Source organism: Hyaloscypha bicolor (assembly GCF_002865645.1).
Source record: "Hyaloscypha bicolor E unplaced genomic scaffold K444scaffold_118, whole genome shotgun sequence".
NCBI classification, from domain to species: domain Eukaryota; kingdom Fungi; phylum Ascomycota; class Leotiomycetes; order Helotiales; family Hyaloscyphaceae; genus Hyaloscypha; species Hyaloscypha bicolor.
Genome location: NW_020194620.1, coordinates 1,171,817 through 1,199,527, shown reverse-complemented (window position 1 = coordinate 1,199,527; position 27,711 = coordinate 1,171,817). Strand labels below are relative to the sequence as shown.

The following is a 27,711-nucleotide window of genomic DNA, read 5'->3' as shown; positions in this document are numbered from 1 at the left end:
GATGGCAGGCGTAGGAGAAATTACGAAAGGCGTCCACAAAATGGACCTCAATATAGCAGGCACGTCACTTGATACAGAAGGTAATTTACGACTTCTGCAACAACTATACCAACGCTTCAACTCCCTGGCTTGTCGCGAGCCCACGTGCCGGGCACGCTTATCCGTTGGAGAGGCCGAATGCCACATCAAGGCGTGGATACCCTTAGCCAGAGGCTCGCAACCAACCCCAATATCAGCGGTACTTTGTACGAAATGCAGGAGGTACACTTGCATAGGCTGTCGTAGAAAGCCGGCATTAGGATCGAAGAGCATTACGGTACATGAGGAACCCGAAATTAAGGTGAACAACTGCTGTGAGGGTGGGAGGTTGTTTGGAATCTGGATTCTTCTATCAGCATTTGATGAGGCAGAGCTATCTGTCCAAAAACAAGTGACCCGGAAGGCCCCCAAAAGTTCCGGTTCTCCTTCGGCAGACAAAGGTACTGGGTATGCTTCTCGTTTGGGGATGGGGCTCAATCTTCTCCGGAGGCCAATGTGGGACCAGTATCTGGCACTAGATTTGTCAGTCCAGCAGCAAGCTGGGAATGATGGGAAGGAGGACAAACCCATGACAGATATTTTGAAGATACTGCCGCCATTCCTTCCATCCTCGAGTTCGAAACCAGCCCCGGAGCTATTCGCTATGTTTCGATTGAGTCTTCTGATCGACCGGCTGGCGGAGTTGATAAGAAATGACTCAGTGACGGATATGACGAAGAGAAAGGACCTTTATCATGCTGCCTTTGCGTTTTCGGCGGCTGTTGCAAAGCATCCTGCACTGTCGGTACTCCTTCTTGAACAACGGCCTACAAAGAAGGGAAGCCCAGGCCTACAGGCGCTTGGAAAAGAAGCGGGTCGGAGGGGGCTGAAGGTGGACACTTCCTCAGCTGGGCTCAATCTTTCACTTTTAGCCTGTGGCCAGAAGACTTCTCAACATGCGAAAGCTTTTGCCGGTCTCACAGAGAACGGCATTATCAAGGAAAATGCTCAGAGTAGAGATACCAAGGAGGCCATTGATATGTGCAGGGCGCTTTTTCGGTTCACCTCAGCGGCGAGAGAAACGGCTCCGGCAGCATACGAAGCTCTTATTCTTGTTCCGAAGGACAATTGGGAGACTTTTCAAGAAATGAACAAAGTCGCCTTTACAGATGATGTTCTCGATGGTCACATATATCTCGAACCCCGTTTGTTACAAGGTGAGTTTTCGCGATTTGGGGAGGCGCCAATCGGTCGAATGAGACGTTTACATGAGGAACTCACAACATTAAAGACGTCACTGTAAGCAATTTCTACTACTCTTCCCATCTCTACATTGCCAGGCAATGCTAATTCGAAAATCAAATAGCCCTAAAGGTATCTTCCTCAAGGTGTCGGACGCGAGACTAGATGTAATGAAAGTCATGATACGCGGCGTAAGAAACTCACCATATGGGGGTGGTTTGTTTGTGTAAGTGTACCAAGATATAGATATATTCATCCATGCAGTCGTTGGCAGGCATCACTTTACTGACACGTAAAGGTTCGATGTCTTCCTTCCCGGGGGGTGGCCAATGGAACCGCCAAAAGTCCTGTAAGTCTTCCTCCCAATCTGAACGCCTCCGAGTCGCCACACTACAAACTTCCCTATCCCGAGTGACACTGGTCTTCCGTGCACTCAAATGATCCTTTCTGAATGTCTCGAGAGCTATTGTAGTTCATTTTTAAAGAATCTCATACATAAAAACACATGAACACTGACTCTGGGTTTTATTAGCTTTGCAATGGACAAGGAAGAGATTGGCTGCACCATGTTCACTGAGAATTATGATGTACTCAGTCCAAACATCCACACAGATGGAAAAGGTAAGACCGCCAGTGCAGTTCCCCAGACGACAACCTGTTAATGTGTAATTGAACAGTCTGCCTCTCACTTCTTAACACGTGGGTGGGATCCGCTCAAGAGCAGTGGCAACCAAACGTATCGACCCTCCTCTCCGTTTTCGTTAGTATCCAGTCATTTATTCTCGGCGAGCCAAACCCGTACAGAAATAACCCTGGCATGGAGGGTGAGGGCAATTCCCAGGCATCAAAAGCATATAACAAGCAAGTGCAATGCAAGACGGTGCTGTATGCAATGCTATTCTGGCTCGAAGAGGAGAACGCCAATAGGAGTGTATGGAAGGAGATTAGTGCTGAGTACTGGCTTCATAAAGGGAAGAAGGTCCTTGATACCGTGAAGCAGTGGTCGAAGAGTAATAAGGCTTTACGAGCTTACGATAAGGCCAACAACAGTTACCACCGCCGGGGAAGGACTGGGCGAGGAGCGGATTTAGTTGCAAGATTGGAGAAAGGCTTGGAGTCTTTGGGTAAGGAACTGGATGAGCAGGGAATGATTAAGTACAGATACTAGACCTGGTGTCTGGTCAAATATAAGCGTCGAAATATCACATTAAAACTCCAAAGTTGTTTCTTTAGCAACGAGGCAGAGATTGGATATAACAGAGGGATTTATTTGTTTGTAAAAGTAGTTCTTCTGGCGAAATTTTGCTTTTCCTAATAGTATATAGCTGATAATTACACTTTCCAATAAGCCTGGGCAAGTGCCTTGTACCTTCAATTCTTTTCGGGAGAAAGATTGGAGAAGACGGTCAGGAACAAGCAGTCCTTACGAGTTAGGTCTCGATTTTCGAATTTTTGGCTGCCTACCCAAGAGACGGGATAGAAGAGCAGTGTGCTCACGAGAAAGCACTCACACTTTCTGCAGCTCTTGGAAGCCAAAGGCAGACGACCGGTTTTCAGGAGCTCAAGTGGAGCAATGCAGTTGAATACCTTTCATACATGAAAGGCAAATCCCGGAGCCACGTTCCGCCACGCAGCAAGGCTCTGCATTCACGCAAATCCCCCTCGACAGAGGCTTACGGATATCTTTTGACCCTTCTTAGCCGAAAAATTACAGACTTTTTTATGAATGATTATGGGGATGCAAATTGCATTTGAAGTAGCCAACTTCCGTCTTTCTATGGGGATATCGTCCAGAGGGTTCGTCGTGCTTCGAAGGGAGATTTGAGAATCTTGCCATTTTCTTCTCATAGAACCGATGTACTTGTTGCCTCCGTTCACTGTAAACCCCTGCTGCCTGGACCTTCTGGCCTCCGTCCGTAAAACCCAGATATCCTCAGACCTCGAAAGGCACTTGGATCCTTGAAGCCAAGACGAGTTTTAGAACGAGGAATCTGACACAATCTTGTGCACGGATTGCTACCGATTCGCCTTGCTCTACGGTTATTACCCTAGAAAAGGTGTATTCTCGGCTTAGAGTTTTTATGCGTTTCACGCCGTTTGACTTTTCAATCCTGGAAAGCTCTCTAGAATTTGCTAGGACTGATCTGTGCCAGCCTAGCAGAGGATTAAAGCAGCATCGGTCTCTCTGACACAGGGTTACCCTCAAGGCATAATTTTACCGGGGTAATAGCCATTCGCAACCACGGACACAACTCACTCGCTTCCTTACCGAGGTCTCAGCCACACTTTATGTCGGAATGACAATGATATTCTAATCCTTTAGAAAACACAAGAATAGAAAGATGAGAAAGTAATACAACGTTGGAGTTTCTGCATGTGGAGCTTGGTCCCACAATGGCAACCCGAGGCGACCCCAGCGGCCCCGCCTGTCTCAGGCTTCCCCACAACCCCAAAAAATTCGGGGAGGAAGGGGGTAATCCCACCTCCGACGAACCAAGATCGTCATGCGGGATCGCTACCAGAGGCTGTCTATCTACCATTGCCATCTACCGCTGGCAGAAAGGTAATTACCGCCCGTTTGGGGTGGATTTTCAATAAATATGCGGTGCCTCCCCTCCCCTCGGTTTCGTCTTCACGCAGGTACACACAGAGACCGGGGAAGCAGGCATCATGGGCTCTACTTATCTCTTCACCCTCAAGGACGAACCGATTGAGAATCTGCGGCCGCTGAAGGTGAGGGTTATTGGGGCTGGGTACTCGGGGATTTATTTGGGGATACGGATACCGCAGCGTCTGAGGAATGTTGACCTTCAGATATACGAGAAGAATGAGGGTGTAGGTGGAGCGTGGTGGGAGAACAGATATCCAGGTACACTCCCCTCTTTGCTTTACTAGAACTTACACAAATCGTGTGCAAGGCTGTGCGTGCGATATCCCAGCTCATAGCTACCAATACTCCTTCGACCCGAACCCGCACTGGACCAACTTTTACGCGCCGTCCAAGGAGATCCGGGAGTATCTTGGAGGCATTGCAGAGAAGTATGGGGTGAACAGATATGTAAAGCTCTCGCACAAGGTTACGAGCTGCATATGGGATGATGCTGTCAAGAAATGGTATGAGAATGAGCCCCACATTGCCACTTTAGCTAGTGAACTGACTATCTGAAAGGAAACTGGTGGTGGAGAATGTCAAGACGGGAGAGATTATCCATGATGATGCTGATGTGTTGGTCTCTGCCCGGGGGAATCTGAATGATAAGGCGTGGCCCAAGATACCTGGGTTCGAGACCTTCAAGGGGGAGGTGATGCATTCTGCACAATGGAATGAAAAGTCGGTCCTCCTCTCTTGGTCTCGGCAGCAGCTAATTGTTGCAGATATGACTTTAAGAATAAACAGGTCGGTGTTATTGGAGGGGGGTCCAGCTCCATCCAGATTGTCCCAAAACTCCAGAAGATCGAGGGAGTGAAGATGAGTGTTTTCGTCCGAAGTAGGACTTGGATAGCCAGTCCTTTTGGTGATGGTAAGTCTTCCCAGTCACTGTTCTAGGCGTGAGCTAATTACTTACAGCTTCCATGTTAAAATTGGGACTAGAGCCCAACAACACCGCAAGTATGAAGCTCTATTCTTACTCTAGACTTCACTAATGGTCTACAGTGTCCGAAGAACTCCGCAAAGAATTCGTCGACAACCCGAAAAGATTCCACGAGTTTCGAAAGATCATCGAAGTGGACGGAAACACCATCCACGCAGGAAGCTTCAAAGACTCGCCCATGCAACTGGCTGCTCAAGCTTTCTACCGAGGCGCCATGCAGGAAAAGCTGGCAAAGAAGCCCGAGATCATGGAAGCTCTGGTTCCTTCTTTCGGGGTAGGATGTCGGCGTCTGACACCCGGGCCTGGCTACCTGGAAGCGCTGGTGGAAGACAACGTCGATTTCGTGCGAGACAAAATCGAGGCCATCACCCCTAGTGGGATAACGATCGAGAATGGCAAGAAAATAGACCTCGACGTCCTTGTCTGCGCCACGGGGTTCAACGTCTCCTCACCACCGCCCTTCTACGTTGAAGGCAAGAACGGCATCTCTTTACAGCAGAAGTTCCTCCCGCACGCAGAAACCTACCTCGCAGTCGGCGTCGACGGCTTTCCTAACTTCTTCATGATTCTCGGGCCTAACTCCGCCATCGGGAGCGGTTCATTGACGATGATGATCGAGAGCGAGGGCGACTATATCACCAAGTGCATCCGCAAGCTGCAGAAAGAGGATTACGTGACCATGATGCCGAAATCCGAGCGCGTAAAAGACTTCTCCGATTACTGCGTCGAGTATTTCAAGAAGACGGTGTATTTGGATCAATGCACGTCCTGGTATCGCAGCGAAGGTGGGAAGGGGGATCGGATCATTGGGCTGTGGCCTGGGAGTACGCTGCATTGTATTGAGGCGCTTAGAGCGCCGAGATGGGAGGATTTTGATTTTGAGAGTAGAGCGGAGAATAGACTCAGGTGGTTGGGGAACGGGTGGAGTGTGACGCAGATTGGGGAGGGGGGTGATCCGGCGTGGTATTTGGAGCCGAGCATGATGAACGTGCCGATGAAGGGGAAGCCGGAGGAAGATGAGGAGTTTAAGAGGAGGCCGTTTTCTCATTGATGGGTTGAGTTGTTGTATTCAGATTTGTTTTGTGTATTGGTTATTTTGATATAAATCCTGACTCGTGTCTCCCATTGTCCTTAATATCAGTGATCAAGACCAACAAACCCCTCTTATGGCATTCTAGCCTTTTTTCAGTGAGGTGGCAACGGGATAGATGTGTTACTAAATCGATACCTCTTAGTAACGAGGAGAGCAACATGTGCGGAAGGTCGCATGTAAGTGCAATGAAAACTTGTGACCTTGGGGTCTTGAGGCGAGTTGTGAATAAAGGGGTAAAGGGGGAAATTTTGCAGATGTGCAACGAACCATCTACGATAATAGTGAATCGACAGGAGGAGGGGAATTTCTCAGCAACTGGGACAATGAGCCAAATTTGAAGATCGAGAAGCAAATTTCTACGCTAGTTCCGTTGCACATCTACTCTTCCATGCTTTTCACCGAAGTTTAGCAGCGTTCAGATGAAAGATGAAAGATGGAGTGAGTATCTACTAGTAGGGTCTCGTTGCGTATCGGTCACCAATATCCGATGAAAGACTGCATTGAGATGAAAGGGGGTTGAGGTGATGAAATGGATTTTACTCTTCTGATGTTGGCTGGTTCAGCTACGTTATGCAACGAATTTGATGAGATAAAAGGCTTTTGATGGATGAAGTGGAAATCTAACCATCTGATATTCGGACGATTAAGTGCGTCATGCAGCGAATGCCAAGGAGATGAAAAGTTTCTATAAAATGAAAAATTAGCCGCTAATATTTGGACGATTCAGGTGTGTCACGCATTGGACGCTCTTGTTAATAGTGACTTGCACTGGCGAGTCTAACAAGTAAATAGAGATGAGGAGAAGAGAAGAGAAGAGAAGAGGGGGATATTTATTTATTTATTGTTGCTAATTAATCCTGCTTGCCTTTAAGCAGTATTCCCGTCGAAAAAACGCCTGCGATGGCAACGTTATCTGAAACCGTGTGCCTGCCTTGCCAGAAGTGTCATAAGCACCCCCTTCGCAATAGAGAAGGGGGCGAACTTTCCGACCAATAGCTCCAGGAGGCATTGACTGAATTGAAGATGCCAGATACTCCTACACCAGGAGCCAAGGGAGTCAGCTTTGCCGGGCCAAAGCCATCACTGTTTTTGGAAGAACCGAGACAGGTAGTGCTCAAAGCAAAGCGACAGCAATCCAAACCAAACCCATCAATCAAGATGCTTTAACGACCGACCAGAAGCAACAATATAGCGTAGACAGCAGCTCCGCCGTCGGCATCCATCCTATGCCTAAAAAGCAGGGCAAGTACCGACCACGAGCCGCCAACTGGCAATATACTGCGTTATCCATCTTTGATTTCCGATTCCGAATCTACGCAACTCTTCGAGATTTCTTCTCTACATACCCGTTCGTACCTTCCACAAGTTACCACTGGTGGTTCGTGAAAGCGCCCTGCCTATAGTATACACGTGATTTGGCCAGGTCGCTTTCACGAACCACCAGTGGTAACTCGTGGAAGGTACGAACGGGGATGAGCAGCGCCACGCACACCAGCCTGTTGTCCAATCAAGGATCTAATAGATTGGTCCGATGAGAAACCGGAACAGCACTGCAATTTTAGTCTCTGGGGGCTCCGAGTGTCAAGACAGGTCGGACCTTGCATGAGAGACATCAAGCCTCACATGCAAAAAGATAGAGGCAGAGAGGCAGACAGGCACAAGGAAACGATGAACCTCGAAGAAACCTCGAAACTCCCTTCTAGCCTTCAGATCAGCGGGACTAGGAACGACTATCTCTTAGTTCAGAGTGAAAAATGCAACAACATCTTGAAATAGAACTCGGTGAAAAGAGAGCTTGCCGCCTCGATCAACGACACCGAGACGCTGGACTCCGAAAAAAGAAATTGGTCTGGAGTCGGTAACATCGCAGCTGTACTGAGTTATTCGCTCTTTGAGGAACATCTCGGCACAATCGAACGACTCCATCAGTGGACAATCGTACGAACTTTAGCGCAGCACAGCCCCAGCCCCGTTCGCTGCTTCAGCGAGCTGCACCATGATGCAAAGCTTGCAAAGAGCACTGCATGGCCTCAGTGGTTCGGGAGACGATGGAACAACTCCTGCATCATGCAGGCTGTTGGATCGTCGTGAAAAGGTCCCGTAGGGCTGGCCTCTCGTGAGGGATTTCCTGTTTGCAAGCAGGGTCTGCGCCATACAGCAGGGAGTACTGCTGCAGGACTGAAGCAGCCCGAGGACAGATTTCGGACCCGAGGGTGTGCTGCGTCGGAAGGCTGGGCAAAAAGAGAGAGGGCAAGGGCAAAGGGCGAGGTGATCCCATGATGAATTGACGAATGCCGTATGCAGGTAGATGCAGCTCTGCGGCATGGGTTTCTTGTGTTCCCACCACCCACCACCCACCACCGCTCGAACAGGTTGCATGAATTCAGAGGTGAAGTCACCAATTGAAGCGTTGACTCATCGTGGGGGGGAAGGGGAAGGGGGGTTTAGGCGAGCGTGCCGATTCGACGGTGGGCGTGACACCGAGTCTGGATCTCTCTTTGCAAGCCGCAGAACTGCACGATTGCAAAGGCAAAGTGTCAACATCACGGCCGTTGACGCCATATTGAAGAATGGTTGGTTCGTGAGTCCTGGACTGAAAGGCATGGCTTTTGGTGAGTCTGTCTTGCATAGCTGACGAGTCACCACCTGCAAGAAAGAAGCAGCAAAATTAAGCTTGAGCACAGACAATCCCAATCCCCAGGAAATTATTAAGCGCGATACGGGCCTTTTTCGTGACGGCGACTTCTTGATTTATCTGATAGGCGGGGGGGAAGCGCAGGACCATTGCTGGTGTTGGGATGAGGAGGTCGAAAGCGGCCTGACGAGAGCCGTTGCAGGACTCGCTCGAGAGTCGTCAATGCCAAGGCCTGCTGACGAGTGTCGGCTATCGAAAGGGTACTCGGTGTGAAAGGCAACAAATTATTGCTCTGGGCACCAATCAGAGCCGTCAGAGCCGTCAGAGCAGCATCAAACTCGCAGCGAGTGCAAAAGTTTCGTGGGGTTCAACACTGCAATGCAATCTAACGGTGACCGCTGGTCCACTCTTCACCGGTCTCTAAGCTGTTCACCGGCACGGGCCGGGGTGAAGTGAAGTGTGTCTTTGGGAGGCGTCTCCGTAACGATCATGAGAAGATGAGGCATTTGATAGATGTGGCGGTGGCTGAGAGGCCTGCCATTGGCTCGCTCGTGTCCGCCTGGCGCCGCTTCTGCCACAGTGAGGCTCGTCCTACTTGTCGCCGCTGCTTGAAGCGGACTTTCGGGGCTGGATCGGGGCAACTGGTGCCCGCGTCTGACAAACACTACTCGGCCTGGCCTCGCTCGAACGACGGCGGCGATTATCGTGCGAACCTCCGCATCGGGATAGTTTGCAAGGTTGCACTCCATTTTGGGGACATCACTCTCCACGTGAGCCCGTAGACTCATACAGTAGGACACAGCGTGGGATAGCGGGAGGAAAGGCATTGCATCAACGCGGATGAGAATAGGCCCCGTTTTGATCCGTATTTCACGTACTGCTATTGGCACCAACAGCGTCATTTCTAATTGGGCCCAGGAGTCTGTGACACTGACACCGCAAAGCAAACAATCTTGTCTGTACTTCGCCCCGCTGGTAGCGTCTAAATGCACGCTTTGAGCCTAGCGCTTGCTGCCCCCCTGCTGCTCATATTGCTGCCATTTGCTGCATCATTCGCTCCAGGAGTCCAGGACCCCCCAAGGGCAGCGACATCGTCTCGCGGCTCTCTCGCGCGCTGTAGGCCTCCAGGCAGCAGCCATGCACGGCCTGGCGAGGCGTTTTGCTAGGCGTTCCCGATGAACCTCATCTCACGCACTCGCTCACTCACTCACTCGCTCATTCACGCTTTGCTCCCTCTCTCTTGATTCCTGATTCTCCCCCCTTCCATCCCCTTCAACTCCCGCTTTCCTGCCACGAGTCCACACGCGTTGCCAATATTGCCCGCTGAGCAGCTCTCTCCAGGACCGTTTCAGAGCCTGCTGGACCTGCTCCCATCCTATATACTTCGACACTCGTCCTCACCCTCCAGGCAGCAGCAAGCCTTACCTTCCGCCCGCCCCCGCCGTCCCGGTGTCTTCTCTCTTCACCTCTCTTCACTCTTTCTAAGCCTCCTTGTCCTCGTCCTCGTCCTCCTCATCGCTCTCCGCGAAGCAAACATCTCGGTGGCGACATATCCAGAGACTCGGACGCTGCTTCGAGCCGCCGCTCGGCGAGAGTCAGACACGAGTCCAAGTCTTGTATGCTCCCCTTTCCTGCCTGTTGCTTCCCCACACATCGTCTCGTGTCGTCGGTCAATCGAAAAAAGCTCGGTGAAGTGAGCGGAATTGACGAATCAGGCCTATATACAAAGTCGATTGAGTTGCTTCACCCCGATTTGGACAGCTCTCGATTGGGCCGACCTCGTCTTGCCGGTCTTTGACTCGGTCGAGCTGTGACTCACCTGGCGTTGCATGATTGAAGGATTCCCCCAGGCTAACAATATCCCAGTATCTGGCACTTGCAACACACTTGGTCAACACATACCTGGCCACTCAAGCATGTCGTTCCGCCATCCCCGCCGAACTACAAAGGCCACCTCGTCCGCTCTGACTCCCACCTCGTCGAATGCGTCAGGCCATCCCACCGTTAATACCAACATGTCCCTTCGCAAAGGAGCAACCTTCCACTCACCCACTACCCCCGAGCGTGAACTACCTCATCACTTCAAGGTCCCCTCACTACCTCGCCGCTCCCAATCCACACTCGAGGATGTCGTCGATGCCCACAAGCGTCGCGTTGCCATAACTCTCGGAGACATTGATCGCAGTCTTGCTTCTGTCGAAGAGCGCTCCCCCACCGCACGGCAATCCTTCCCCGACGTAGCAGACCCCGTCCCTCAGGGCTTCCTCAACCACACCGTCGGCACGCCGACAACCAAATCATACGGCCCAATCATGGATGGTGTCATGACCCAGGAGCCTGCCGCTATTGGCAGACGCCTCCGCCCGCGGCACAACCGCCGCCCTTCCAGATACTCAGACAGCGGTCTGGGATCCTCAATCGGTTCGCGGTCTGGTAAGAACGCTGCAGATGCAGACGCTAGCGATGACCAATGCACCAAGATTGTTGCAGCTTCAGCTATAACTAGGTCTGCTGCTGCCCATTCCTCAACAATCGAGAGCCTACCCAGGCTCAGTGCTCGTGCAAGTAACCGTATTACCGAACATATCTTGAGGCCCCTCCTCGCCAAACAGTCTTTGAAAGACTTCCACCCAATTGTGAAAGATTGTCCCAGAAGAATCCATGGCAAGGAGATAGTATGTCTTCGTGATCTCGAGAAGACGTTGATATTTATGGCACCTGTAAGTGGTTTCCCGAACGATGTTGCCGGGGGAGTTGCTCACTGGTTTTCGCGTTTGAAGGAGAGGACCAAGACTGCCGCCTTGTACCTCGATTTCTGTCTCACGTCAATCCGGTGTATCCAAGCGACGGTGGAATTTTTGAGCGACCACGAACAGACTCGCCCTCACGACCGACCCTATACTAACGGATACTTCGTCGATCTTGTCGACCAGATCAAGCAGTACGCCCAACAAGTTCAGGCTGCGAAAGAGAAGGAAGAGAAGGGGGAGAAGCTTGGCGAGATGGATCCTGAGTCGTATGTCTTCCTTCCTCGCGAGGCTGTGAAGTCGCTCGTGACTCACTGCCGAGCCTTACCGACACATGCTAACCTTCTCAGAACCGACGAAGTCAGACTTCACGGCGGACTCAACAAGAACGGTCGCCCTGCTGAGCTCGTCCGAGTCAAGAAGAACGGAAAGGCCATCTCTATCGCTACTGGAGAACCAGTTGACCTCGACGAGGACAGCAAAGACTCCATTCGCTTCAAGCGATCTCTGAGCGAAGAAGCAGAAGAGGACGAATCGATCCTGCGCTCGATGGCTCGCCGCAAGCGCTCCGCTTCGGCGGCTGAGCTTGCTCCCAAACGCTGCCGTGAACCTGGCTGTGACAAAGAATTCAAACGCCCTTGTGACCTGACCAAGCACGAGAAGACCCACTCGAGACCATGGAAGTGCCCAGTCGAATCGTGCAAATATCACGAGTACGGCTGGCCAACGGAGAAGGAGATGGATCGCCATCACAACGACAAGCACTCTGCTGCTCCACCCTTGTATGAGTGCCACTTCAAGCCGTGCCCATATCGATCCAAGCGTGAATCGAATTGCAAGCAGCACATGGAGAAAGCTCACGGCTGGACCTACGTTCGGTCGAAGAACAACGGCAAGAACAGAGACAAGGCTAGCACCACAAACACAAACAACGGTCTGCCAACTCCTGATATGACTGAGGGAAACATCCGCACCCCGAGCAGTGATGGAAACATGGCTACCCCCGAGGACGATGATTTCAATAGTTATGCTGGATACAACCAGATTAACTTCCCCGAGTATACCTCGGAAATGGACACAACATATCCAGGAAACATGCAAATTGATTATTCTCCAATCTCCGATCTGGCTTCTAACCACTCTCCGTACACTTCCAACACATTGGCCGGTCAGGATCACTTCACGAACCAATTCCAAGACTTCCCCAATACCGGCGGTGACTTCAACTTGTTCCCTGATGAAGATCTCTACAACGCCAATGTCCAACTTCCTACTCCATCCCACGACATGTTCCAGCGAGGGTTTGAGACCTCTGGTGTCGGGTATGCCTCTGAAGCTGCTCCTCACTTCTCCCCTGTTGGACATGGCAACACAATGTTGTACACTCCAACTTCTCTCGAGGATGAGGGGTTTGAAGATGTTCTTCCCAGCAACTGCCAGATGGGCACCGCCGACTTTCAGCTTTTCCCAAGCTCAACAGGCGGAACTGTCGCTAGCTCTGCACCGAGTGCTCTCTTTGGTGAAATCCCTAGCACAGCCAACATCAATTACCCAGGTGTTTCAGCCCAGGAACTGCTCGATTTCTATGCTGCGAGCACAGCTGCTGCTACCGCCGGGCATACTATGGATTGGTCTGAGGACCAATTCACTCACTACGAGCGTCAGTAAAGGGGAGCTGAATCAGCGGGACTGGTAGAAGCTGCAGGCTGTCAGGCATTGAATACGAAAACATTGTGATATTAGCATGGCGTTATTTACTCTTCATCATCTCCTTTCTCGCGTCCATTCTTCTCGTTTTCACGAAGAGGGGGGAGATAATTCGTTGAGGAGAGGCGGAAATCAGACAGAACGAATATGATTGATGATACATTAGGGAATCTCGACGGGGATGCTTTTACTCCGGGGATGGACATGTACTTCTTTTTGAGGGATACTTGCTTTATGGATGGGATTTGGGATTTGGGAGGACAGCACAGAGGAGATAGATCTCGCATCAATCAACCTTTAGGGTTATTGGGTTATGATAGGAATGAAAGCAGTCACAACTCAAAAATAACTTGTGTATTTTGCATGTGATGTGAAATATGAATCGATGTCCTAATGTATCAGGAATGATGGCAAGTCCCCGTCTTCTAGATGTAGTCGGAAGGTGCAAAGGCAGGTCAACCTAGAAGCTTACATTGACTCAGGTCTGGTAACGCGGACTCAAGATGAATCTCGGAATGTTCAGCTCCTTCATTCATGGCGAGAGTTGACGAGATGCAAGAGTGTGATTGGCGTATGATAATAACAACAAAGAATAACACACAATTCAACCCCCTTGGTTAGCTCGATATGAATTGGAAGAAAATATCATGGAAGTTGGCTGACATCCCAGCACCGTGAGTAGTGCTGACTAATATATTACGTACTCGAACGTCTCGCTTCTTCTCGGCCCAATTATTCAGACTTCACTTCCTCCAGCAGACTGAAATGACCCCCATGTTTGCACAGAAGCCTGAAAGTACAACATCGAATTCATAATGTATCATAAAATCGTGTCTTGTAACATGCTGTTCTTGTCGAATCTTTGCTTGCCATTGCAGATCGTTGCCTCGGCCCTGGGTTGAACTGAGCTAGATTTCATGCGGTGATATCTATGGCGAGCTTCTCCTTCCTTAGATACTGTCTTGTTCTGAAGCAGAGATGTCTCCGTTTGAGAAGCTCTTAATAATTGCACGGCACGGTTGCGATGTTGCGTTGCTATTTTCCTGGAAAGTCTATGGATGCACCACTATATTGCCGATGACCTTGAGTGCAAGTTTAGGACCCATCACCAGAATGAGTTCTTCTCTGCAGCTTACTGGCAGCGAGAATCTTCGTTCGAGAATAAAACCTGCCAGGACATGCTCTGATGGGCAAGATGGCCCCCGGACAGGGGAACCTCCAGCAGATGTGCGAGTTGCCTGGCAACCTGACATGGATTTCTGCATTTATGCTACTGCATCGATAACGATGAACTACATTACTCCCATAAACTATCATATTTACTATGTTCTAAACACCTGTGAGCCCATGTGAGAGCGTTTGAGGCAACATCTCGGCTTTCCAACACGCCGCTATTGCCTTGCTCAGCCTTATCACGCTCTCGTTCGCAACGGCGTCACTTTTGCTCGTTCCACCTTAAGTGAATCCAATCCACGTGATATGCGGAGCTAAATTCGCTTGATATCCACAACGCCATCCAAATTTTGAACCTTCCTTCTTTCTTTCTCCAACCACTTTCGACAACTAGAGAGGCCAATCCCTCTCTACCCTCAACAACCGTAAGTGCCTCATTTTCATACGAGGATTTTCGCTATTATTGCGAGATCTCCTTTCCAGAGGAGAAAACCACCCTCCTGGTGATGTCGCGGATGGCAGTCGCGAAGCTGACGCGCTCCCAACCCTTCCGTCCCTGCATCCTCCCTCTACCACCAAATCCGACTTCTAGTCAACCTGCTTCTAGCCAAGCTAGGGGCCTTGAACAAACCCCTTCACCTTCCGCTAGGAAGCAGATGACACGATCTGAGCGGATTCCTCGTCGATGCGATGTGATTCGCGTTGCCCAGGGCCACGCCAGATCACGCTCCGTCCTCCCCTCCACCGCTCTCCACCGTCGTCGCACTGTTACAGAGAACCATTGCTAATGCCAACGTGGTTATTGCAGACTTGGCGCCACCTCGGCGCCCTCCCGACCCGCCCGACGGGTCCACCAAGCCTGGCGGCAAAGCCCCGGGCCGAAAAGTCTGTGCCAGTTCCTCTGGGACTGGCACATCATCGAGGCCGTCACCCAATGGTGATGGTAGTTCAACTTTGGGGTAACCTCGCGGTTACCCCTGGAACGGCTCCCGGCTAAGCCGGAGCCACTGTTCCTCCACCCGTCGTCTCAGGCAATGCCGAGACCTCAATCTCTTCTCAAATCTCGACCATGTCGAGTGGCAGCTCTGCTGTCTCCGGTTCATCCAATGTGGGAGCCGAATCTTCATCTCAACGACGCTCTCTCTTCGGCGCCTTCGCATTCGAGAAGTTCAGCAAGTAGGCAGCTCCTGCACCGAAGCCGGCTGGTAAGACACCCGAGGTCACTCTTGTTGATGCTCCTCTCCCAGCGTCTCAGCCTTGGTCTGAGGACCCAGACTTGCCCAAGATCACTCCGGATCTTAAGGAAATCTAGAGGCTCGAAAAAGAACAAATGGATCAAGTGAGTAAGTAGCAACCGCCGATATCCCCTTGTCAACACTGGACGAAGTTACTTGTTGCAACCAGGGCTTCCATTACCATGTGACAGGATCAGCATGCCTTACATCTTCCGTCGAGATGGACGTGTATCGACTCGTCATACTGTATGCCTCGAAGCTGCAACTCCTAGGTTAGCTGTCAAAGTTGTGAATTCGTAGTCGGCAATCTCGGAGTATTGACCGGTAAGTTTGCTCATGAGTGTGAGGACTTACTCTCACCGATGACAGCGGAGAGGTAAGGTAGATTTTCAAAGGCTGACAAAGGGACATGGAGTTCGGGATTAGGATTGAGTGGACTGGCTGAGGAGAAAGGTATGGGAGTTCGCAGCACACTTCCCTCGAGTCATCGATGTCGAGTACAAGATTAGTGACTGGCAGTCTTATTCTAACCACCAGGATGGGCATATATGCAGGCGCTGCCGCCGACCTCCATGTAGGTGTTGGGGGAGAAACCTTTTCCTATTTCGGACTGTTTCATGACTTTCTCCGGAGACAATGTCCTCTCCCGAAACAATCTTAATCTCTCAATGCCAACTCCCCCGTTACCTAGAACGATGCTCCAGATTTGCCGCGAGGCTCGAGCTGAAGGCGTGAGATTTACGAACGGCTTGAGGTTTCTTGGACAGGGTGGATAGAACAAATACATCCCGGGATCCTGACGATGATTTTGAGGGGGAATCCGAGGAAGGCTCTGGGAATGATTGGGGATCTGGTTCCGGAAATGAGTCCACAGACAACAGAGACGACGAATCTGGTATGACTTCCACATGAAACACCCCTCTCTTTAATTATGGTGACACCCCTTAGGTCTACTAAAGTCCAATTGCCGATATTGTACATTTTGGACCCAACACTTGCGAGGGCTTACTCTGCACTTTTCTTCTCGCTAGCACCATCCCACGAATCGCCGTTAATCTTGGAGAGAACTGTCCTCGTTGCTTTGGTCAGCGGTGTATACCTGTACCGTCACATCTTTTCATCAGCCCCGGACCGTGGATCCTAAGATAGCAGAATAGCCCGAGTGATGCGAATTTTTCACGGATTTCGAGTGAAGCTACGTTACTTCCAAAATAGGCATTTCTGGCCTGGATGTGATGGACTTAGAGGGATAATCTGGGTGGCCGATGCTACGCCGATACACCCTGAATGATGTGGCCGGAACGTTGATGAATCCGTGCGACACCTTCCTGTGGGCGATGAACAGATGGTTTGCAACTTCGGGGGCCATAAAGTGGCGACAGTGGTGAAGAGGCAGTTGAGTCTTTGGAGAATGGGCGATGGCGCAAGCTCGTTGGTGTAAGCAGATGGACGGGAGAGAGGAAGCCATCAATTTCCTTCCAGCGCTTTGGTCTCCACCTTTATTCAAAGCACAAGCTCGATCGTTGGTTCTTGCGACTGAAGTCGAATGATCGTCGGACTGATATTTGGAGCCCAGTGAGAGTAGCCAATGCTACGGAGTGTTGTGGCCAAGCACTTGAGTTCTCTAAATATTTCGTTGGTTTCGAAGGTGCGGGCGACTACTGCATCATGTTTATGGGGAACGAGGAGGAGATTTGGAAGGCCAAGATGGTGGTGAGAGGAGATATAGAGATGAGGGAGAGGAGCGCCAAGAAATCTTGAGTAACTGGAGGAGAAGACGTAAAGCGGCTTTGAGGAGGAGTGAAAGCTCTAATTGCCCGTTATGATAATGAAAAGAGGGTAGGGTATGGCGGAGCCATTCTCTGTCTAAGCATTCAACTAGCAAGCAACATTTGAAAGCTCCGTTGTTATCATAAAAAATGAAGCTAGGGTGGCTACTTTAGCAAAGAAATGAACTAAACATGATTTCAGTAGTAATGACACGTTCCAAAATTAGGAAGCAGCCCTGTGCAACCTAATATTCTGCCCTTCAGCCGGCCCCAAGGTCACAGACAACTTCTTCTTCAACGGGCTAACCATATCCACCGCCTCGATCCGATCATAACGCTGCAAGAATCGCACCAGCACGAAACTCACTTCATTAAGAGCAAACTGTTGCCCCAGACAAACTCTCGGACCACCTCCAAAAGCAATCATCTCCCACCCCAACTTCCTGTTTATCCATCGGTCAGACCGGAACTCATCAGCATCTTCTCCCCAGATATCATGTCGTCGATGCATCACATAAGCCGGGAAGCCAACTTGCTCTCCTTTCCTGATAGCGATTGGCTGCTTTCTATCAGGACCACCGCCAGTGGGGAGCGTCGTATCTCTCAGAGCTCGTCTGCTGTTGATTGCCACCAGGGGATAGAGACGCAGTGTCTCGTAAAGGAAGTTGTTTATAGCCTTGCACGCCTTGATGGAGGAGAATGTAATCTCGTTGGTCGGTGAAATCTCCGTTCCGAAGTGGCTGACGACAGCCTCGCGAAGTTTGTTGAATTCCTCTGGATGCTTGGAGAGCACAATTAGACTCAAGTTCAAGAGTGCTGCAGTGGTGTCCCTTCCCGCGAGCATGACATGCAGTATCTGGTTTCTAAGTTCCGTTGGATCTCGTGTCTCAGACACCAGCTCATCGAGGAGGACGTACTTCCTCTTTTTGCCGTGCTCTGGAACGGTCCGCTTGTGATCCGGGTTCAAGGCGAGATTGACAAACCGGTCTGCGAATCGTTGGACTATCCGACAGGCATTTTGGTACTTTCTGGATGTGATAAGCCAGTACAAGGGACCGAATCTCAAACGCCAGCCGATATATTCTTGAGAGTAGCTCATAGCTTCTGTGAATTTTAAATCTTCCTGAATCTCCTCTGTGTTCCCCGAATCTTGTGAATGAAGTGTTCTGGATTGGGTATCGACAGAATGCCCAAAGAGGAATTCGGTGCTGACATCCATAGTAAATCGATAGACGTAAGGCATCAGGTCCGTTCCTACGATCCACCCGTGAGCATCCTCCTCGGGCAACGCCTTGAATAAGATCTGTACATGACGACCGGTTGACTCGAGATCGCTTATCTGGTCGCGGCTGAACTGAGGCCTGAGTTGCTGGCGGAAGTGAGCCCACTCCTCACCATCCGTGGTGAAAATGCCTTTGCCTAACACCTCTTGAAAGACATCCCTCCGCACTGGGCCGAGGTCGTAGTCCTGGAACTTGAGGGCCAGGATAGTCTGGACGTTTTCGGGCTCTGCCGTTGAGACGAAGGTGCTGTTAAACACTGGGCAGAGTCAGTATACTTGGTTACAGAAATTGTGCCACAACTTGGGGAACACCATGAAAAAAATCTTGATTTACAACAGTTCATAGGATCCAGCTGGGAAGAGCCTTGGCATTGTGATATCTTGAAACACCCAGGCAACGAAAATAATCTTACCGTTAAACACCCTAAAAGTCGAGCATTGCATTTCTGTGTAGCGAGCTCGAATGATATCCTCAAGGAGGTCCATCTCTGGGCCATCGTTAGCTGCTGGTCCATGCTAGAGCTTGCTTGTCTGGAAGAGGCGATCTCAGAACGGAACGAAACGTACTAGCTAACTGCCGGTTAAAGAGAAAGGCGAACCTCTCAATACCCCAAGGCAGTTTATTTGGGAAAACCGGCGCTTCCTCACATCCATTCTGACGACTCCGTTTCCCGAAGGCTCTCCAACGGTACCAGAACCTGACCTGGAGGAAGACGGCCCAGGCGGCGAGAAGTAGAAGGATTTCCTTTACGAAGAGGTAGACCATGATGGCTGGTGGAGACTTCCAAGATCAGAGGTGATAAATGTTGTCGAGAGAGGAAGCCAGTTTTATATCCGCGATACACGCAGTCGGGGTGTAGCCTGATGCGAAACGGGGATGGAGCGCGAGGTAACCGCTTTGACACTTCGGAGAATGCAAATATTCATATAAAGAGCGGCGGAAAAACAACTTGGCCCGTACCAGACTTAAAATTCGTGCAAGATCGTTTTGATACTTTCTTAGGCATACAATGCACTTGCTTGGATGTATAATTTTGTATATTGTTAGATATGCGAGTTGGTGGGAGAAAGCCGCGCCGCTTTCTCGAGCTTAACCCTGCGCGCCTGACACGTCTTGGAGTCAGCCGGGACACCTGTTGGCCCGAACTTCCGCCTACAAGACCGCACTCGCTAAAGCCCCCTATCAATCAATCAAATTACTATTAGGACCTTGTATATCGACCCTCGATCTTTCAAGAAGTTCACTCCGTTAGGATTTGATGATGTAGCCCCTCTTGAATGTCATGCAAAGCTAGAATGCTGCATCCTGGCAATAAACTACGACAGTATCAAGTTCAGTCCAACCTTGCAACCAATGCCCACAACCACCGCAACCGTAGCAGCAAACACAGACGCCCTTCGAACCGCCCGCCTCCCCCTAATCTTTTGCATCTTCTGCGTGGCCTGTCGATACTGCTTCGTCTCAAACACCCTCGGAAATGATTTCTCCGGGATCTCTTTTCCCAAGAACTCACACAACGACTCCCATCCTTGCTTCAAATTGGTTTTCCTTCATTGATAGCAGCATTGTATTGCTCATACCACTCCCTTCCTTCTGTTTCGAAGCGGCCGCGAGGCATGTAGAGGTTTTGGTATTTCATGAGGCGGTCGAAACCATGTGATGGCAGGAAGAGACGGAAAAGGACAGTCACGGAGGGTTGAGGTAAGCGGTTTGGGTGAGGTGGTCGATGGCGTCGGTGTAGGATTCGTACCATGCTTCTGTGGAGTCTCGAGTGGTGAGAGTGACTTTGGCATTGGGGTATGCTTCAATGAGCTCTTTCCGGAAGATCGCACAAGGGACGTTCGTCACGGCCTAGTGGACGCTAGTATATCATCCAAAAAGTATATGGGAGCTCTATATAGTGTAATTTCCAAGCAGACGTCCCAGTCTTGAAAGCGCCGGCCGCCTTCAAACTTCGCTTTGAATGCCTCGATCCAGATATCTCCATGCTCAGGTTCATCAAAGATGATTGGGTAAGTATGATACACCCTCTCATGTCCAAGGTCTTTCAGCGCTTGTCGAGTTGCTTCGATGTTTAATTAGCCTACCGATTCTTAGTTGCGAGTAAAGGAACCCATTGAGATTTTGGGAGATGCAAAGCATACTGGAAGAAAATAAAGCTAGAGCAAGGGGATCTCGCTGAATGTAAGGACTTGAAACTACATTCTCACGTGAAGGGAGCTGGCCCATGGGAGTAGTCATCTGATTCCTGCATGCCGAGTTAGTAGAATGATCTGTGGCTATTGTGGAGTCTAAAATGTTCCATGCGGTGCAAATATCTTAGTGCTTGTTCTAAAGCCGCGGCCGTCATCTTAGGAGTCATGAGGATACCGGGGTACCTGTAAGATAGCCCAAAGACCCAATTTCTTTCGGCGAAGAATAAAAAGCTCTGCTTAAACCTGATATTGTGCCTTTCGAAGACAGTAGCTGCCTGCAATCTCGAGCACGTCAAGAATACGTATATCACGTGACCACGCCTTCAATCCCACCTTTCAAGCTTATCCCGTCCAACAAACCCCTGGATAGTGCCTGAATCACGAAATAGAAATTCCAAGCCAATTAACTTATGAATATAAATCAAATTCAAGTAAAAAACCCCAGCCTCGCTAGCTGTGGAGCAACGAACCTGTCAGGGTTTCATTACGGTATCATCGTCACTTTGACAGTCGATCCTAGATCTGCAACAAAATTGGAAAAAAACCGGGTTTATCTCGTTATTGCTTCTATGATCTCCTCCAGGATAAGCTCTCCAAATTCCGTGGATATGCCAAACGCTTGGGTCATACAGTCATGCGTACTTGAATACTGACAGTGAAGACTTCAAAGCGATGACACTGAGATTTGACCCATAGCTCAAGAGAGCTGCCGTACATTCTCCGGAGATGGTGCCTCAATATGACGTACCTTGTACTTTGACATCTCGGCCCATCCAGGAGGAACTCCTACAGCGTCCCGTAGTCCAATTGTTCTGAACGCCGCCCTACAGTTGATCTTTCAGTCCGAATCGCTATCCTCAGAGTCCGGAAACCCCCTAAACACCTCATCATCGCTGCTCTCCTCCAAAGTGACCATCTCCTCCTCCCCCTCTCCTTCATCCTCATCAAGAACCACCCCAAAACTCCCACTAACATCCCATCTGTCCCCCTTAGCATTTCTGCTGACGTACTTGACAAACTTCAAGGCCCCGCTATCTCGCAAGACTATGCTCATAGTATTCCACGATGCCGGCATTGCGAATAGAACATTGTCCTCATCCGCATCGGACGTCTTGTAGATAGCGGCATCTTCGTTGTCTTCTTCGTCGTCGCCTGCCATATAGACTTCATGACCTCCCACATCGTCTTCTTGTGGCTCCTCTTCCTCTTGCTTCCCGTTCGTCTTTGATTTACCGTTGGTTTTCTCTTTTGTCCCATTCGTCGATTCATCCTCGTCAGTGTCATCTTCCTCACTTTCGGCTGCCTCTTCAGCACCCCAGCCCGGAGTTGGCGTCAAACCAAGACTGATCTCTAATCTTGGCTCACCATCATGACTAGTCGCAAGTGCATAGTCCTGTCCTCGACGGAATCTCCTTCCCAACAATTCATAGCTTTGCAGAGTGCATTTCGTCGCAAGGGCTAGCCATTTCCTGAACTGCGCACTGGGTAGAAAGACATCCAGGAGCTCATGTAGCGGATTCGATTCGTCTAGAGTCTCCGAAGGGTGTCGATACAAGAACCGATGTTTGTGAGGAGGTTTTGCAATATCCCAAGATCTCTCCGCCTCCAGGCTTGCCTCTTGAGCCTCGATGTATTCCCGAACTCGAGCCGAGAATTTATCTGACAAAAGTCCATCCAGAGTCACGCTGAATATCTCAACAAACTGCTCCGCTACCTGCTCCAACGTATCAGGGACCAAGTAACCCGGGGCCATATACTTGATCAAGAAATCGCATTCCGCCGGGTCCAATCCTTCCTCTATATGGGGCTCGACTGGTGATTCAAGAATAACAGGGGTCGACTTGGGGAAATCGTATCGATCCGGGTTCCCTTGTAATTGTTGTAGGCTACTGTTCGTGCCCCATTTCTCTTCTTCTCCTTCGACGTAACCCTCTTCGCCAATTTGAGGAATATGATACCATCCACTGATGGCCATCCGAATCCTTCCCCTGTCCTTCTCTAATTGCTCCTTGGTCTCTGCATGATAGACCTCCTCGACATCATGGAAGCTCTGGCCAGGCTGAACGGCAAAGAAGCTCAGTTGATTCCATGCAGGCGGAATGACCTTGGAAACCTCAGGGCTCGGCGTAACAGTCTTTTCTCCCTTCTCATCTTCGAATGTCTCTGTGGGAAACAACCTCAATGCCCCGCCCCACTCCTCCTTCCAGGGCACATCTGGATCTGTCAAGTACAGAATATAACTGACTCTCCGGCTTCCAATCACGTCGTCATGGCACAGCAGATGGCAACCAGGTATGTAAACATTGATAGCCATGTCCGTCTTCCTGCCGCTCAATTCCCCCGAGCCTGTGATCGCAGAAACGTAGTTTCTGAACGCAGAAGAGTACATGGCATCCCGCAGCTTCAGCAAAGACGGCAGCTTCTCCAAAGCTCCATCATCCAATCCATCGAGGTTGGCAAGATCACCAGATTGGTGGATTTTGTAGATATCGGTCTCTTTCGGTGTGAAGTGGACGTTTTCGCGGATTTCGTTGCGGACGGTGCGGAGGAGATCGTCGTCGATTAGAGAGTTGATAACGCTGTGTTTGTAGGGTTCTGAATCTGCATATTCCTTGGTGTATTTTCCGAGCACGTCTTTGTCAAAGAGTCCGTTTCGGAAGCTTTTCTGGATCTCTTCGTCTGAGACAACTGTCCAAAAAAAAATTAAAAAATTAGACCCGGATAAGGCTGAGGGGAAAGTTGAGAATTGGAACCATACTAGTCTTTGCACGCTTCTTAAGAATGCTTTTGCCATTCTGGCCGTTGGCCTCGGTATCTGCTTTGCGTTTCATGTTGAATTTGAGGAATTGATGAAGAATTGGTAGAGTTTTCAGGAAAAGGGAAATCATTCCATTTGTATGGATTTTTTGGCAGAAATCGGCTGACGTTGACCGCCAATCGCTCAAGCGAGATGTTGGGTGCATGGATGCTGAAGCGCCCGCGGATTCAGGCATAAAAGGGGCACCCATCTGATTCGAAAACACCATAATCTGAGTTAGGACTTCTTCAGCGCGATATGCGTGTAAGCGCTGCGAGCTGCCTATGGACGCCAAAGATCTTCAAAGCTTGAAGATTATTTGCGAGTATCCATTCATGCAGATGTTGGCCGAGTTGGTCTTTATTGAATCGGCCGACAGGATAGTTTCACAGTTCTGGGAGGTGAAATCTCTCCAGTGTCCCAATCGCCAAAAGCAAAGGCTCCCCAAATCTGCGGTGTTCAATACTTGTACGTTTCTGCTTTCCATCTAGCGTTCACAATACGGAGCAGTTCCGGGCTGAGAGGCGTCGATGTCGATGTCGATTGGCGGGGAGCTGCCACACTAGTAACCACCCGGCAGAATTGAGAATGGGGTAAAAGAGTGCCTTCTCCACAATCACATATAACTGTATACCTTTCGTTTTCAACCTTAAGTTCACAATTGCCAACGTCCAAGTGAACCCAGAGTAATCATGAGTTCCTCCAATTTCGATATCTCTACGGCAAGAAGCAAGTTCCCTGCTTTGAACCAACCCCAAGTCTTCTTCGATAACGCAGGCGGAAGTCAAACACTTGGGACAGTCATTGAATCGTAAGTACTCCAACCAGCTGTATCAAAATGTCAGAATTAAAAACCTGGCAGTGTCACCAATTACCTCTCCAAGACCAATGTCCAATTAGGAGCAACTTACGCTGTAGGCAAGAAGTCCACTTCTCTATACTCGGCGGGATATGCAGCTGCAGCCAAGTACATCAATGCTTCTGAAGAAAACATTGGTACGACTAAGATTCCTTCTTGTTTAGGAAATTTACTTACTCAGATCCCAGTACTTGGCTCCTCAACCACCCAACTCTTCCGCAACCTCTCCTGGGCGCTATCCTTCCCCGCAGGCTCCGAAGTGATCGTCTCAAAAATTGATCATGAAGCCAACATCGCCTCCTGGGTGTCCCTGGCCTCCCACCAAAATCTGACCATAAAATGGTGGCTCCCTAAAACCAAGATCAACCCAAAACTCGAAGCATCCGACCTCAAAGACCTCCTCTCATCGAAGACGGTACTGGTCACGTGTACACACGCTTCTAATATCCTGGGCACGATTCATGATATCAAGGCTATTGCCGAGGCGGTGCATAGTGTTCCTGGTGCGTTGCTTTGCGTAGATGCTGTAGCGTACGCGCCGCATCGTCAGGTTGATGTGACGGAGCTTGGTGTAGACCTGTATTGTTTTTCGTGGTATAAAGTAATTCCCCATCTCTCTCCTAATCTCCGCTTTTCTTACTAATATTCCAGGTCTACGGCCCACACATCTCAATGCTCTACGCGTCCCCAAATGCTCTCAAGCAAGCCCAGTCCCTAGGCCACCACTTCAACCCCTCATCCACGCTAGAAGATAAATTGGGGTTGGCAGGCAGCTGCTACGAACTCACGGCCTCTATCCCCTCTGTCATCTCCTACTTCGGTCCCGATCCCTCTGCCTCTTGGGCTGCAATTGAGAAACATGAGTTCGACTTACAAAGCACCTTACTCACCTACCTGAACGCAAGACCAGATGTAACGATTTGCGGCGAGAAGGACCCGGATACTAAGAAAAGGGTAAGCACGATTAGTTTTGTGGTCGAGGGGAAGAAGAGTCGAGATATTGTGGAGAAGGTGGATGAGATCAGTAAGGGGGAGATGGGGATTCGCTGGGGTGCGTTCTATAGTAATCGGTTGGTGGAGGAGGTGTTGGGGTTAGGGAAGGATGGGGTGGTTAGGGTGAGCATGGTGCATTATAATACATGTAAGTTGAGAATATCTGAGGGTATGGTTGAGTGCTGATTTGATTTAGTGGATGAGGTTAAGCAGCTGGTTGGGTATTTTGATCAAGTACTTGGAAAGGCACAGAAGTACTAGTCTTTCGAGCGAGACAGTTACCAGAGAGGGGACGACACTAGGCTCAGCATTGCCCTCTGTCAGGTAAAGTACATGCATAGCGAGTGTAGTGTGGTCATGAGCATCATTACATTGCTAGCATAAAGAGCGAAACCAAGGGTATATATCGGAAAGCCTTTCCCAGCATGTACCCAATCTCAACTCCAATCCGAAATACAAACTCCGCCCCCAAAGCCAATTTAAACCGGACCCATAAACCCCCTCCTCTCCAACTTCTTCGGCCTATACCTCCCATAAAGCTCCTCCAGCTCCTCCTCTTTCCATCTTCGAAACGGCTCACTCCCAATATAATTCCCCTTCAAATCTCTCGCAAAGAACTTCTGGTACTCCCGCCGCGGCATAAACACCACTTTCAAGACGCCATTCTCGCTCTTGCCAGCTCCCTCCTTCTCCTTCTTGCCCTTCAGCTTCCCCAATATCCCCCTTTTCTTCGACCCCTCCGCTTTATCCTTACTCTTGTTCTCCGAAGGTATCACGCCCGTAATGATCGCTGGTATGATCGAATCGTCTGTATATCGTTTCGGCAGCAGCTGCGGGGCTGTATACATGTGTCCGCCTAGGCTCGCGAGCGCGCTGCCCTTGAATTGCGGCACTGGACGCCCGGTGGCTGTGAAGTGCATGAGGTCATCTTCGTCGAGGTCTTCGGAAGCGATGAGGGGCTCGAAGTCGGAGTCGTACCCTGTGGATGAGGCCAGTGCGGAGTGTGATGGACGATAACCTGGTGCCGCGACGTAGCGGATGGTGATGTTATTTTCGTCGCGATAGGGGAGGAGGAGTTGTTGGTGGACGGTCTTGGCTGGCATTTTGAGGGTGTGGGGAATGCTTGTTTGTGCTTGGTATTCTTGGCCTTGAGTTCCTTACTCGAACGCCGAGTTGTTTCTTGTAGAATGAGTTCTGAAGATGTATTTGGGGTTTTGTGTTGCACGGAAGTGGCCAGTTGACCTGTATCAGTTCGTCGCCGGTATCTGAGACGGCATCTGCGGAACATATGATATCAGATGTGATTACTGCTTTCTATGGCTGTCGCACAGCCCCAGGTTTGTGATACGCTGATAACGAGTGCCGGGTTGCGAGGGGGTGCAAACAATTGGCTCAGGAGGCGCAATCCATTCGATTAGCAGGTTGGTGAAGATGAAATTTAAGAAGTAGGTTATTAACCTTCGCCTACCTAATAATACTCAAGGTAGTCCCTATACCCCGCTTTACCAGTAGATCTGGGGAAAAGCCGTGAACCCGACCCGAATTCGTGCCTCGCCTAGGGCAGGATTTTAGGGGAAAACTAAAACGACGGCGTTGACGGTTTTATCGCGGGAGTACATGTTGAAGTTGTGTTAACAAGGAATTGATTGTTATGACGAAGAAATGCGGGAAAAACTAAAACGACCCCCCCCTCCCCAGGGGGTGTCGATTAGGGCAGGGGTGTTTAATTGGCTACCTGAGCTCTTTAAAAATCTGAAATTAGATTTTTTAATATACGTCTAAGCCAGTATATTATAACCCTTGTATTATAATCACGTGCGTTCCAACTTATAATAAAAAGATTCCTTAAAATAGTATTTTAATTTTATGGAGTTTATATACTAATTAATTAAGTTTTAGTTTTTGAGCCCTATAAGGCCCTATAAATTATGGGCTTATGGGGCTCTTATATCTGATTTTAGGGGCTATTTCGCTAAATTTCTAGGCTTTCTTAAGCTTACCTTTATGCTATAAAATATAAAACTTTTGACTTCTTTAATTTAAAAAGCTATTATTAATCTGAATTTTATAAAACGTTCAAATTTAAATGGCCTTTAATTAGCGCTATAAGGAAATAAAACAAGTATTAAATTAAAATAAAGAAAAAGCCAGAGTTTTGGTGTGCCTGTCCGAGCGCCTCTACTTTGGGTTAGTTGCTAGTCTGCTCCCAATCGACACCCCTAATCGACACCCGGGTGGGGGAGGGGGGGGGGGGGTTGTTTTAGTTTTCCCCGAATTGCTGCAATGTAATAGTTACTCTCCCCCCTAAATGTTTGCTAGCGGCCTCCACTGCCCCAGTTCTCGACAAAGCACGATTTCTGAGTGGTTAGAGC

The 27,711-nt window shown here is 49.7% G+C and overlaps 13 protein-coding genes across 13 annotated transcripts; 6 read left to right on the top strand and 7 right to left on the bottom strand.

The window, feature by feature from the left end:
• Position 1: 1 nt before the first annotated feature.
• K444DRAFT_666014 (uncharacterized protein) lies at positions 2 to 2,586 on the top strand (the record flags this gene model as incomplete). Its single annotated transcript, XM_024887152.1, has 6 exons — positions 2 to 80; positions 276 to 1,317; positions 1,385 to 1,486; positions 1,559 to 1,609; positions 1,793 to 1,881; positions 1,938 to 2,586. The coding sequence occupies 6 exons, from the start codon at positions 2 to 4 to the stop codon at positions 2,426 to 2,428; spliced, it is 1,854 nt and encodes a 617-aa protein (XP_024733293.1). The 3' UTR covers positions 2,429 to 2,586.
• A 1,017-nt stretch (positions 2,587 to 3,603) lies between these two features.
• On the top strand, positions 3,604 to 5,999 carry K444DRAFT_566954 (flavin-binding monooxygenase). Its single transcript, XM_024877146.1, has 6 exons — positions 3,604 to 4,129; positions 4,179 to 4,374; positions 4,430 to 4,591; positions 4,636 to 4,781; positions 4,829 to 4,870; positions 4,916 to 5,999. The coding sequence occupies exons 1-6, from the start codon at positions 3,931 to 3,933 to the stop codon at positions 5,902 to 5,904; spliced, it is 1,734 nt and encodes a 577-aa protein (XP_024733292.1). The 5' UTR covers positions 3,604 to 3,930; the 3' UTR covers positions 5,905 to 5,999.
• Positions 6,000 to 7,406: 1,407 nt separating this feature from the next.
• Positions 7,407 to 8,076, top strand: K444DRAFT_616216 (uncharacterized protein; the record flags this gene model as incomplete). The annotated part of the gene is made up of 1 exon (XM_024880883.1): positions 7,407 to 8,076. A coding segment is annotated over exon 1 (169 nt), but the record flags the coding sequence as incomplete, so codon positions are not given.
• Positions 8,077 to 8,991: 915 nt separating this feature from the next.
• K444DRAFT_632800 (uncharacterized protein) lies at positions 8,992 to 9,483 on the bottom strand (the record flags this gene model as incomplete). Its single annotated transcript, XM_024883521.1, has 1 exon — positions 8,992 to 9,483. The coding sequence occupies one exon, from the start codon at positions 9,481 to 9,483 to the stop codon at positions 8,992 to 8,994; it is 492 nt and encodes a 163-aa protein (XP_024733290.1).
• K444DRAFT_616213 (uncharacterized protein) lies at positions 9,423 to 10,197 on the top strand. The gene has a single exon (XM_024880882.1). It carries the CDS (start codon positions 9,568 to 9,570, stop codon positions 9,745 to 9,747), a length of 180 nt encoding a protein of 59 aa, XP_024733289.1. The 5' UTR covers positions 9,423 to 9,567; the 3' UTR covers positions 9,748 to 10,197.
• A 300-nt stretch (positions 10,198 to 10,497) lies between these two features.
• K444DRAFT_535862 (uncharacterized protein) lies at positions 10,498 to 12,996 on the top strand (the record flags this gene model as incomplete). The annotated part of the gene is made up of 2 exons (XM_024875326.1): positions 10,498 to 11,597; positions 11,679 to 12,996. 2 exons carry the CDS (start codon positions 10,498 to 10,500, stop codon positions 12,994 to 12,996), a joined length of 2,418 nt encoding a protein of 805 aa, XP_024733288.1.
• A 43-nt stretch (positions 12,997 to 13,039) lies between these two features.
• K444DRAFT_62228 (uncharacterized protein) lies at positions 13,040 to 13,443 on the bottom strand. The gene has a single exon (XM_024882066.1). The coding sequence runs from the start codon at positions 13,320 to 13,322 to the stop codon at positions 13,083 to 13,085; it is 240 nt and encodes a 79-aa protein (XP_024733287.1). The 5' UTR covers positions 13,323 to 13,443; the 3' UTR covers positions 13,040 to 13,082.
• Positions 13,444 to 17,435: 3,992 nt separating this feature from the next.
• Positions 17,436 to 19,260, bottom strand: K444DRAFT_535630 (cytochrome P450 alkane hydroxylase-like protein; the record flags this gene model as incomplete). The annotated part of the gene is made up of 3 exons (XM_024875305.1): positions 17,436 to 18,751; positions 18,908 to 18,982; positions 19,062 to 19,260. 3 exons carry the CDS (start codon positions 19,258 to 19,260, stop codon positions 17,436 to 17,438), a joined length of 1,590 nt encoding a protein of 529 aa, XP_024733286.1.
• A 499-nt stretch (positions 19,261 to 19,759) lies between these two features.
• On the bottom strand, positions 19,760 to 20,658 carry K444DRAFT_616207 (uncharacterized protein). Its single transcript, XM_024880881.1, has 2 exons — positions 20,640 to 20,658; positions 19,760 to 20,578 (listed from the first exon to the last, which is right to left on the bottom strand). The coding sequence occupies exon 2, from the start codon at positions 20,246 to 20,248 to the stop codon at positions 20,030 to 20,032; it is 219 nt and encodes a 72-aa protein (XP_024733285.1). The 5' UTR covers positions 20,249 to 20,578; positions 20,640 to 20,658; the 3' UTR covers positions 19,760 to 20,029.
• Positions 20,196 to 20,979, bottom strand: K444DRAFT_62111 (uncharacterized protein). The gene is made up of 3 exons (XM_024881829.1): positions 20,866 to 20,979; positions 20,640 to 20,743; positions 20,196 to 20,560 (listed from the first exon to the last, which is right to left on the bottom strand). The coding sequence occupies exons 2-3, from the start codon at positions 20,734 to 20,736 to the stop codon at positions 20,340 to 20,342; spliced, it is 318 nt and encodes a 105-aa protein (XP_024733284.1). The 5' UTR covers positions 20,737 to 20,743; positions 20,866 to 20,979; the 3' UTR covers positions 20,196 to 20,339.
• Positions 20,980 to 21,528: 549 nt separating this feature from the next.
• On the bottom strand, positions 21,529 to 23,521 carry K444DRAFT_536292 (uncharacterized protein; the record flags this gene model as incomplete). Its single annotated transcript, XM_024875363.1, has 2 exons — positions 21,529 to 23,378; positions 23,449 to 23,521. The coding sequence occupies 2 exons, from the start codon at positions 23,519 to 23,521 to the stop codon at positions 21,529 to 21,531; spliced, it is 1,923 nt and encodes a 640-aa protein (XP_024733283.1).
• A 658-nt stretch (positions 23,522 to 24,179) lies between these two features.
• Positions 24,180 to 25,600, top strand: K444DRAFT_535607 (PLP-dependent transferase; the record flags this gene model as incomplete). The annotated part of the gene is made up of 5 exons (XM_024875303.1): positions 24,180 to 24,298; positions 24,350 to 24,483; positions 24,535 to 24,947; positions 24,998 to 25,487; positions 25,536 to 25,600. The coding sequence occupies 5 exons, from the start codon at positions 24,180 to 24,182 to the stop codon at positions 25,598 to 25,600; spliced, it is 1,221 nt and encodes a 406-aa protein (XP_024733282.1).
• Positions 25,601 to 25,818: 218 nt separating this feature from the next.
• Positions 25,819 to 26,442, bottom strand: K444DRAFT_632795 (uncharacterized protein; the record flags this gene model as incomplete). Its single annotated transcript, XM_024883520.1, has 1 exon — positions 25,819 to 26,442. The coding sequence occupies one exon, from the start codon at positions 26,440 to 26,442 to the stop codon at positions 25,819 to 25,821; it is 624 nt and encodes a 207-aa protein (XP_024733281.1).
• Positions 26,443 to 27,711: the final 1,269 nt, after the last annotated feature.

Coding starts and splice junctions, on each gene's coding strand:
- K444DRAFT_566954 (XM_024877146.1), top strand. CDS start 3,931: ATGGGCTCTACTTATCTCTTCACCCTCAAGGACGAACCGATTGAGAAT. Junction 4,375..4,429: donor GATGATGCTGTCAAGAAATG/GTATGAGAATGA, acceptor ACTATCTGAAAG/GAAACTGGTGGTGGAGAATG. Junction 4,782..4,828: donor AGCCAGTCCTTTTGGTGATG/GTAAGTCTTCCC, acceptor AATTACTTACAG/CTTCCATGTTAAAATTGGGA.
- K444DRAFT_616213 (XM_024880882.1), top strand. CDS start 9,568: ATGCACGCTTTGAGCCTAGCGCTTGCTGCCCCCCTGCTGCTCATATTG.
- K444DRAFT_62228 (XM_024882066.1), bottom strand. CDS start 13,322: ATGCGAGATCTATCTCCTCTGTGCTGTCCTCCCAAATCCCAAATCCCA.
- K444DRAFT_616207 (XM_024880881.1), bottom strand. CDS start 20,248: ATGGTACGAATCCTACACCGACGCCATCGACCACCTCACCCAAACCGC.
- K444DRAFT_62111 (XM_024881829.1), bottom strand. CDS start 20,736: ATGACTACTCCCATGGGCCAGCTCCCTTCACGTGAGAATGTAGTTTCA. Junction 20,561..20,639: donor TCTAGCTTTATTTTCTTCCA/GTATGCTTTGCA, acceptor TAAACATCGAAG/CAACTCGACAAGCGCTGAAA.